The sequence below is a fragment of the Triticum dicoccoides genome, chromosome 1A (assembly GCF_002162155.2).
Source record: "Triticum dicoccoides isolate Atlit2015 ecotype Zavitan chromosome 1A, WEW_v2.0, whole genome shotgun sequence".
NCBI lineage: Eukaryota > Viridiplantae > Streptophyta > Magnoliopsida > Poales > Poaceae > Triticum > Triticum dicoccoides.
In genome coordinates this window covers 567,492,362-567,503,652 of record NC_041380.1, presented here as the reverse complement: position 1 = coordinate 567,503,652, position 11,291 = coordinate 567,492,362, and the positions used below count along the sequence as shown (strand labels likewise).

General features: G+C 41.3%; 1 protein-coding gene across 1 annotated transcript; it reads left to right on the top strand.

Moving 5' to 3' along the window:
* Window positions 1–2: 2 nt before the first annotated feature.
* On the top strand, window positions 3–7,557 carry LOC119355572 (dynamin-related protein 5A-like; the record flags this gene model as incomplete). The annotated part of the gene is made up of 16 exons (XM_037622397.1): window positions 3–122; window positions 530–593; window positions 689–793; window positions 1,130–1,231; window positions 1,527–1,577; window positions 1,670–1,731; window positions 1,973–2,063; window positions 2,482–2,546; window positions 3,398–3,592; window positions 3,672–3,791; window positions 4,248–4,318; window positions 5,067–5,292; window positions 5,448–5,498; window positions 6,030–6,258; window positions 6,520–6,659; window positions 7,103–7,557. Coding segments are annotated over 16 exons (1,821 nt in total), but the record flags the coding sequence as incomplete, so codon positions are not given.
* Between the last annotated feature and the right edge of the window lie 3,734 nt (window positions 7,558–11,291).

Sequence of the window (11,291 nt, the reverse complement as noted above, 5' to 3'; positions counted from 1 at the left end):
ACCTGATCTCGCTCGTCAACAAGCTGCAGCGCGCCTGCACGGCGCTCGGCGACCACGGCGAGGAGAGTGCCCTCCCCACCCTCTGGGACTCGCTGCCGTCCATCGCCGTCGTCGGCGGCCAGGTGCGCGCCCCGTTCGTTTTCTCCCCCCTCCGCCGGATCTGGCGCCCCAGCTGTGTCTGGTGGATCTCGCGAGCTTGCTGGCGCGATTTGGCTGCGGACACGCGGTCTCGCCGTGCTCGGATCTGCCGCTGCCGTAGGCGCTGGCAGCTAGATTTGGGCCGCTGCTGCTTGTTTGAACCCGCCACTACAGTTTCGTTGCACGTAGCTGCCCACATGACCAGTAATTCAGTAATTGGAAGCTAGATACTACCACTACTTGGGATCAACTAAGCTGTGCGTTGAAAATCCTCGTAGTTCCAAGCAATTCTGCATGAACCTGCGCTGTTACGAGTAGTTCAAGCGCATCTCATTGCGAGTGGGTACACGGTTCTGTGTTTTGACATTTGAACTCCTTTGGTACACTGTAGAGTTCGGGCAAATCTTCAGTGCTGGAGAGCGTTGTTGGGAAGGATTTCCTGCCCAGGGGTTCAGGTATGGTTGTTCAAGCAGTAAGAGCTTGTCGATTTTGGCGTCCTGTTTTGCTTTTTCTGACGCATTAATTTGTTTGGTTTGGTTTGATTCTGCAGGCATTGTCACCCGTCGCCCGCTGGTTCTGCAACTCCATAGGATTGATGGAGACAGGGAGTATGCAGAGTTCATGCATGTCCCCAGGAAGAGATTCACCGATTTCGGTAATTCATCTATTCTTCGTCTTGTTTTCAAGTGCTACTGCTATGATGATAATATTAGGATTAATGCATGGTTGAGGGGTTATTGTGATAATATTGAACCATATTGGCATATGTGGAATGTAATTTGAGTTTGTGAGGCTCATCAAAACATCCAACTTGATGTCAGAACTCACTGTTATTCAAACTGCCACACTAAGCTGTAGCTTGTTATTTCCTAAAAGATAAGCCAAGCCTTGCAATTGTTGGCAAAATTCTCTGTCAAGTGCTTCTTTAATTCATTTTCTTATAGTTCACCTCGATGCTACTCGTCACATGATGAAATTTGTATCGTTGCAGCCATGGTGAGGAAGGAGATAGCTGATGAAACTGACAGACAAACCGGCCATGGAAAGGGAATATCATCTGTCCCCATCCATCTAAGCATATTTTCTCCAAACGGTAAGTGGTCTGATAGCAATGCTGGTAATAAGTCTGTACAGCAGGGGAGTGGTTTAATGGTGTTATTTTAGTGCTTTGTCAATCTCAAATAGTCATGCACCTCCATTTTTCAATTCAAAAGATTGTTGTTTGCTGCTGGTATTGTGATTTACCTTTAGCTTATCCCTTGATCAGTTTAGTACGGAGTCATCCTAGTCATTGGTAGGATAGCCATGTTGTATTCCCCCTTCAGAACTTCTTTGTATGGTTTGTCCTCTTTATTTTTGTCATGTTGTAACACTTCTTATCATTGCAGTTGTGAATTTGACTCTTATTGATCTTCCCGGGCTTACTAAAGTTGCTGTTGGTAAGTGACTATACCATATGAGCCATCGTTCTTCTATTATTCTTGTTTAAGATGTTCATTCTTTTATATGCTACTGTCTTTATGCTTGTTAGAGGGTCAGCCGGAGAGTATTGTTCAGGAAATTGAAAACATGGTTCGAGCATTCATTGAAAAGGTATTTAAGTGTAACCAGCTTAAATGTTGCTTCCCAGTAATTGCTCTTTATCATTGCTTACCATGCTTGTCTTGCCTGTATAAGATGGGGCTATATTTGGTTATGTACAAATTTTACAAGTATTTATGTAATGCATATTTGGTCTAATATGCTTTTTTATCAGCCATATCCCATATGGTAGCATGTTTGGGCTAATTATCGTGTCATGCACTGTGTAAACAACTTTTTCGGTATTTTTCAGCCCAACTGCATCATTCTGGCTGTTTCTCCAGCCAATCAGGATCTTGCGACTTCTGATGCTATCAAGATTTCACGGGAAGTTGACCCAAAAGGTATGCCTTTGTTGCAGCCGGTTCGGTGAACTGCATTTTGTGTAATGTGGTTAATGTCATAGTATGTTCCCTATTACTAATGTCTCTTAAAGCTTATTATTCTGGGTTTCTTTACTTTTAATATGCTACAAAACTTCAGACTGATGTGATCTTCACCTTATCTCTTGAACCAATAGGAGATATAATGATAACTACTGTCTACTGATAATACCTGTACCTTGCAATTTGTCTTTGTGGATATCAACCATATTATATTGACAATTGGCTTGATATGTTTTTTTTTGTGTGATCCTATTGTGGGCCAACTCTGTTAATGGAAAGGAAAATTCACATATAATAATTGCGTTTAATTCAAGTACCATTGCTCTTGGCACTTCTAACCATTTCTGAGCTTGAACTTTACTTTTTGTTGATTCAGGTGAACGGACCTTTGGTGTGCTCACGAAAATTGATTTAATGGACAAGGGTACTGATGCTGTTGATGTAAGTTCAACCATCAAGTGCTAAACACTGGCCTATTTTTTATAGTTATGCTATCTTCCTTACTGTGATGTTGCTTAAGGTGATTGATATTCTACTGGCCACCCAATCTTGTTACTACTAGCGATCTTTGTTAACAATTATGCCTCACTTTGCCCCACCTTTCCATAAGTTAAACACTGGCCTTTTTTTATAGTTATGCTATCTTCCTTACTGTGATGTTGCTTAAGGTGATTGATCTTCTACGGACCACCCAATCTTGTTACTACTAGCGATCTGCCGATCTTTGTTGACAATTATGCCTCACTTTGCCCCACCTTTCCATAAGTTTCCACTCTTGAAATTGTACGGCCCTCCTTTTCAGTATGGCTATATATGGACTAATACCATTAATACCATGGATTTTGAATCTTCTTATGTATGCCCAAACCTTTGAGTTAATGTTTGTTCAAAGAAACTCATGGTGTGTTTTCTTTTAGCCCAAACTTTCCCTACCAAAAAGTTGGCTAGCCAAAATATGGTGAAGGTTTTGTTTGCCCATGAGTTAGCCAAAGTTGGCAACAAAAATGAACTAGAGTGGGCTAGGTGGCATTTGGCATGCCAAATAATCGGTAACCATCGTCCACCAAACACAGTCCAAACTTTTGGTCATTGCCATAAAGTTGGCAAAGTACACTTTATAAACAATCCAAACACAACTTCAGTTCTAACAACCCCCTGATTACTGTGTTTTCACTCACAAATATTATCCCAGCTGCAAATAGATAACATGCGTTAGAACATATGTTTGCTAATCTGATCATTGACCATCCTAGATTTCCACGAACCAGATCTTACTGAGTTTGATTGTGCAGATACTGGAAGGAAGAGCTTACCGGCTCCAATTTCCATGGATTGGTGTTGTCAATCGATCCCAGCAAGATATTAACAAGAGTGTGGACATGATTGCTGCTAGGCGTAGAGAGCGTGACTATTTTGCAAACACACCAGAATACAAGCATCTCGCTCATAGGATGGGATCAGAACATTTAGCAAAGAGTCTATCAAAGGTATGCCTTTGCTCTTTAATGCAGAATACATTTTATGCTATTTTGCTTTTTTTCTGACAAACTTTTGGTGTAAATGCAGCATTTGGAGTCTGTTATTAAATCAAGAATCCCTGGTCTCCAGTCTCTTATAACGAAGACAGTTGCAGAGCTGGAAACTGAACTTACTCGTCTTGGAAAGCCCATTGCTAATGATGCTGGAGTAAGTCTCGAGTTTGCTTCTTCTTTAATCAAATGAGTTTGTTTGACCTGATCCAGCATACATTTATTATCATCCGTCTTTATTTTTATGGCCTTAGTTATTGAGTAGAAGTAAATGTACTCCTATTAAATTTTTGTGCACTGTTGATGTCCATCTTTGTAATGTTCTTAGTTCGATTTGCGCATGATGGGATTGTGTTTTATGCTTTATGCTCGCTTGGTGCAAAGTAAATGAATCTCATCTCTTGATTTTTTTACCTTCCATCCCAATAGTCATATTTCTGTGACATCCTTTTCATGAATCCTGTATAGATTATTTCCAGTTTTACAAGTTATGATGGATGCACTGATGTTATTTTCGTTGTATTGTGTGGGTCTAAGTGTGACTTTCTTTTCTTTGCTCAGCACTCAATAAACTTGCATACATTGTGATAATCGTATATTTTGTGACACGCAGGGAAAGCTGTACACGATTATGGAAATATGCCGCATGTTTGATGGCATCTACAAAGAGCATCTGGATGGAGTGTATGTCTTAAACGGAATTTCTCTTTTGCTCAGTTTTTTTAATATCATGCTTGCTATATCTAGCAGGTCTTTTGTAATTTTGAATGGCAACGTTTAATCTTTCCTGATCTGCATACAGGCAATCTAATACTAGTAAAGTTCCTAATCCTGTTGACTAATTTGGTGTTGTGGCGTGTACATGTGTGGTGCAACACAGGTCTATAGTAAAATAAATAAATATATGCAACGCAGGTCTCTCTAGTAGATTGTCCTTGTTTCTTGTATTTTGTACAGAAAGTTCTTAATGTTCGGTTTCTCTTTCATAAACTTATTGTATTGCGTAGGTTGATCAGCCTTAGATGTACAATTGCCATAACAATTTCCTTTCAGATGAAAGGAACCATATAATTGTCAACCATATAATTGTAGGCATCTAGTAATTAAGCTTGGAATATGCAAAATGAATACATATGCAAGACGAATACTATACTCACCACTGTGCATATCTGGTCTGGCAATTTTGTGTTACCAGCTAATTGTCTGTTGTTTTGACCTTCTTTATTCTCACGGATGTTGAAATAAACAATACCATGTTTACATGACCCTTGAACTGCTTTGCTAAATGAGCAACTAAATAATTTGCTGCTAATGTGTGCAATATCATGTCAAAATGTCACACACTCATTCCATTCCACCAGTTGCAACTTTGCTTATGTGCTTGTTATTCTGTTTCTAATCATGATGACCAACCAAATGTTCTTTTATCCAGGCGCCCTGGTGGTGAGAAAATTTACCATGTCTTTGACAATCAATTTCCTGTGGCAATTAAACGGTTGCAGTTTGATAAGCAACTGTCAATGGAAAATGTGAGGAAGCTCATAACGGAAGCTGATGGATACCAGCCTCACTTGATAGCTCCAGAGCAAGGATATCGGCGCCTCATAGAATCTTGTCTTGTTAGTATCAGAGGTCCTGCCGAGGCAGCTGTTGACACGGTAGGCCGACTAGATTAATCTTCTCAATAAAAGCTTCAGCAGTTCAAAATTATTTATTTTTGCCACTGGGTTCACCGAGCAACCAGATTGTTACTTATTCAGCAATGCTGGTTTAATAGTTTCAGAACGTGATTTTTTTTTTGCCACATTGACAGGTCCATGGAATCCTAAAGGAACTAGTCCACAAGGCTATAAATGAAACTCATGTAAGTCGTTCTGCAGTTCCTACCAAATAAGTTTTCTTACACTATCTACATGATGCAATCATAATATTTTCTACTCCCTCCGTTCCTAAATATATGTCTTTTTAGAGATTTCACTATAGAGACTACATTCGGATGTATATAGACGCCTTTTAGAGTATATATAGGTTCACTCATTTTGCTCACTATGTAGTCTATAGTGAATTCTCTTAAAAGACTTACATTTAAGAACGGAGGGAGTATAAACTAGAGCATATGTGCTCTCTGGTGGTGTGATGAGTTATTAACTGGCTGTATTAGGACGGGATACATTTCTAAATCAAAATAAAATTGTAGTGTTTGATTTTTTATAAATAAAGATAGTGCTTGCATCGGATAGGTATTTCTTATTGATATGAACTCAGATCTTCTGCAGAACTTTGAGCATTAAGATTGTAGGCAGATGTATAAGTGGATTTGAAAAGAAAAGGTAGTCTAATTAATTAAAAATGCTGGTTAAATACTTAGCCGAAATGTTCATTTACCTTTCTCCAGGAGCTCAAGCAGTTCCCCACTCTTCGTGTGGAAGTTGGCAATGCAGCTTTTGAGTCGTTGGAAAGAATGAGGGATGAAAGCAAGAAGAACACATTAAAGCTAGTTGATATGGAAACAAGCTATTTAACTGTAGATTTCTTCAGGAAGCTTCCTCAGGATGTTGAGAAGGGTGGAAATCCAAGCCACTCTATTTTCGATAGATATAATGATTCTTATCTAAGACGAATTGGTAAGGCATCTACGTATCTTTTATACACTTATTACTCCTTTATTATACCCTTCCATAATTGCCCAATGACAGTGGTATTCTCTCAAGGTTGATATGCTAGTATATTGATTCATCTTTATTAGAGTTTGAAGCAGCTAAAATTTCCATATTTGGTCACAATTGAGTCTCACTTGATATGTTCTCTATTTAGCACGTCTTTGTGTATTGCTTGATCGATACCTTATTTTTTATTTGTATTTACTAATTACTACTCAACCTCAGGGACAACTGTTCTGGCATATGTTAACATGGTATCTTCAACATTGAGAAACTCCATCCCAAAATCTATTGTGTACTGCCAAGTCCGTGAGGCAAAGCGCTCATTGCTCGACCACTTCTTTACTGAGCTGGGAGCAAGAGAGGTAAGATTTTTGAAACACGTGGAGGTCCTTTGAGTCTTCGATTTGGAACATACAAGTGCGACCTGATTGGTGATGTTACTGTAGATTTGATATAGGGTTCTTTTATTGCTTAATATATATTTTCAGAGAGTTCATTTTTCCTTTTATCATCTCTAGACTCTAGCTGTTGGTATGCATGTATTTCTCACCACAGTCTAACATGGACTCTCTGTTTATTCATTGCGTACTTTAGAAAACCGCTAATATGTAGATTTTAAGTTATTTCTGAGCTATGTTTCTTCCATGGTGATGCATGTTTCTGTCTGTACCATGCGGTAGTACATTGCCAGCCAACTAGTCAATTTTAGTCCTTAGTTTTTTAATACTCATGATTCACACTTCCCTTGGGTCTTTAAGAGAAATCCGGTGGAATATCAATAATTAACGTACATGTGCATATGCAGATTAGGCAACTTTCGAAGCTCCTCGACGAGGACCCCGCGGTCATGGAGCGGAGGACAAACCTCGCCAAGAGGCTGGAGCTATACCGGAGCGCCCAAGCAGAGATCGACGCAGTTGCATGGTCAAAATAATTTTTTGTCGACTTATCGTTCCCTAGTGTGTGTTCACCTTTACTCCTTGTTTGGTGACATCGATCTCTCCCCTGTTCTTGGGGGGCATATATAGCTGATTCTTTGTTTCCGATCTAGGTCATATTATATTCTTATTAGATGACAGCAGCTGTGAGGTGTGTCATGTGTTTGTGCTTTTGCTCCTTGTGCTTGAGGATCTCTCTGTCTAGGGGACACCTTTCTGCTGTACCTTGTCTGTATCACGTACGAGTTCATGTTATTATGATTTCCATAACACAAGTCCTCTTGTATCTTTGGTCCTATATAGTACACAATTTGACGCCAAAGCTGGCACGCTCAAATATACGCTCTGGCACCTTGCCGGTTTATTTTGTCAAGCAACAAGTCAGAACCTAATGAACAATTCCAATCAAAGGAATGTGCCAGAGGGCCCCTTTTGCACTATATTCGTGATGCTTGACAAAATGGAATAAATGCTTCATGATATGCAGAGTTCTGGGATAGAGTTTACCAAATTTGTATGTAATGCATCGCAGCTTAGTCGGAAGTTGTATCCATTCTTGTTGCTCATTTCGAGTGGGGGTGCCATTTCTTGAGCTCGGTCTCAGGGTGCTGGTCATCGACTCAGTGCCTGAGCACCCACATAATAAACTCTCACGTGAACCAAGAGGAAATCTACGACATGACTATCTGCCCCTAATAATCCCGTGTGATCTTGGGGTCCAAAAGGGGGCCTCTCGCTGTTATAGTCCCAGTAATAAGCAATCAACGAGAGACAAACTCTTTCCAACCGAGAAAAGGAACAACCCGGGATCGGTTTCCGCTGGTAAGGCGAAACCTCCAAATCGACCCATCTTACCGATGTTCTCCTATATATGCCGAAAAATCCGTCTCTCCCACGAGAAGATCGCATCTTTCTTTGGGCGAGCCGCCATCCATCCACAACCCCACCTCCGCCAATCCTCCTATGCCTAGCTTATGAATTGTTCCTCATACGAGTTCCTTCTCTCCTCCAGCGGATGGATGGATTCGCCTGGACTGGAGTGAGCTCTTGGTAAGGAAACCCTAGTTTTCTCAGATCTCTTCTTCCTTTTGCCATCGTCGTTTCTTTTGCCAAGGAATTTGGTTCAACTTGCTTGTTCGTGCCAAAACAATACAAATATACAGTATATCTACTGCTACTACTACTAGTGTCCAGGATGCGGCTTAATCTCATGAAACAAGGAGGAGTGCCACTGCCATGCCATCCCGCAGCGCGGCCGCCAAGAAGAAGGCGGTGGAGGTGCTCCCGAGCAACAAGAGGAAGAGGGCCATTGTATCTGTTTGATGACATGATACTGGAGCTTCTACTCCGGCTCCCGGTCAAATCCATTGTGCGTTTCCGCTCCGTCTGCCGCTCCTGGGCCGCAATGTTGCCCTCCAAGGATTTCTGCAGCCTCCACATGGCCACCTCTAAGATGCTGCCCCGCGCCCCCAATCTACTGGTGCTCTCGCCCGCACCAACATTTGGCTCCGTTGCAGTGTACGCCTGCTCTCCGTCAAGCCCCGTAGACGATTTACTCTTCACCTTCGACTGCGCCCGCCGCAACTCCGTTGAAATGGTGACGCCCTCGCCATGCTGCGGGCTCACGCTCCTGTATGACGCCGCGGCGCCGGCTTACTATGTTTGCAATGCGGCTACAAGGGTGATCACACGCCTGCCACCGCACCGTGTTCCCACATACGATTCCAGTGCCGGGCTGGGATTTGACGCCGGGACAAGGGAGTACAAGGTCGTGAGGTTGATCAATGGGCTTTCCGATGAGAAGGAGACGATCAGATGTGATGCGTGCGCACCCGGAGCCGATCGCTGGAGGCCGGCGACTGGAGGAGTGCCCTTCAAATGGTCCCAGTTTACAAATTCTGCAGTTCAACATGCGGCGGTGAACAAAATACCGCCTGCGTTCGCGAACGGATTCCTGCACTGGTTGATCAATCCTTCACTTATCATCAGAAGGCTAAGAGCTGCTATCGTATCCTTTTCAGTCGCAGAGGAGACCTTCGGATGTGTCCGTTCACCGCCGTTCTGGGGACCAAGAGAACATCCGCGCTCCTGGTCCCAGTCAGAAGGAGAGCACCTGGTTGTGATGGACGACCAGCTGTGCATTGTCCGGGACCTTCGCGACGGAATCCCTCATGGCGGCACCTTGGAGATTTGGGGACTGCTGGATTATGGCTCCGGTGATTGGTCGCTGAATCATCGAATCGATTTGTCGGGCAGGTAAAAGGTGAATTTGCTGAGGAACAGGTTGTGAGGGTTATTGGTACTGTTGGCAGTTGCAAGTCGGGGAAGAAGATTGTGATTGCTACTAGCAAGCACGTGGTTCACGACAAGTTTCTGAAAAAGGTTTACTCATATGATCCTAGCCGTCGAGTTCTAGAGGGCATTCTTCCGGTCACCGAGACACACGCCTTTTTTATGGGCTTCATCCCTGGTTCAAGATTCAGCTTACATGAAGAGAGCCTTGCTCCAGTGCATAAAACTCATCAAGACCTGGCATTCAAAAATGTGCTAAAGAAACTACGGCTCCATGCTAAAAGGCTAATAGACGAAGAGTCACTGTTGTTGAAATCTTCTGTAACTGAAGGACTTTAAGATTTTTGCTATGTAGTTGTCATGCACGTGATTATGCCCAATTAAATCCAGGCGCAACCTTTAAGTATGAAGAACATGTTTGATGTCGTCATTGCCCTTGTTTTTTGTGGTTTGGCTTGTAGTACTAGTAGTATTATGTGTTTTTTTTTGCGAGTAGTCGAGCACTAAGGATAACGAAGATATGAATTTCTTGACGTTCTTGTGATATCGAAAGATAAATAGCTGCATTGTGTGAATGGAAAATCATAGACAGTTAATTGTGCATTGTTATGAAGTAACTCAAAATCAGGTAAGAATCCAAGCAAGTTACCCGACATAATTTACATGTATGTTCTTTTCTTGTTTCGATGTACGATATGCATAAACAGATATTACCTCTGTCCCAAAATATAAGAACGTTTTTGATACTATGCTAGTGTAAAAAACGTTCTTATATTTTGGAACGGAGGGAGTACTTCATAATTATTCATCCATTTTCCTGTCACGCACTAGTAAAAAAAGGGGCTTTTGTCTCGGTTGGTAAGGCCCCTTTAGTTCCGGTTTTCGAACCGGGACTAAAGGGCGCGGCCACGTGGAGCTCCACCTTTAGTCCCGGTTGGTAACATCAACCGGGACTAAAGAAAATTTTATGATTTTTTTGATTTTTTTTAATTTTCAAATTTCTGAATTATTTTAACCTCTAGTGTGTAATCACCACCCCTGATCACTGCTCAATTTATCCTCTAATCACCCCTCATCATTCCAAATCATCTAACTTTCCGAACGGTCACCCATCCTCCCATTCCCCCAGCTTGAGCACGCTTAACTTCCGGGTTCTATTCTCTCTCGTTTCCAAGTCTGCACTTGTTGTTTTCCTGACAATAGTAAGATGTCAATCCTATTAACCTTCATGAATTTTGCTTGAGCATGAAGTGACACATTTCACTGTTTGAATTTGAAACTATTGTTTTAAAAAACAATAATTATTTAGTAACACTAATATTTCTTGAATAATTAGTTTGACCATAGTTTGACCAGATTTGACCAAAATTCAAAATAACTGAAATAATTATTTAGTAACACTAATATTCTAGAATAATTAGTTTGACCATTGTTTGACGACAGTTTGACCAGATTTGACTAGTAATTTTTTCGATTTTTTCCACTCTAGATCTTAAAAGCCTCGTAACTTTTTTCTGTTAGGTTTTTGAGGATTTTAAAAATGTTTAATGGGGTTCCCCCAGTTAAATTCGGATGTAACTTTTCAGTAGATGATTTTTCTTATAATTTTTTTAATCCGAGTTCGTATGCAAAAGTTATGCCCATTTTACAAATTCCAGAGAGATTTTGCAAATAAGGTCGAAATTCATATTTGTAAATTTTCCCAACAAGTAGACCACATATCACATGGGAAACTTATTTTATTTTATTTTTTTGACATTTCCA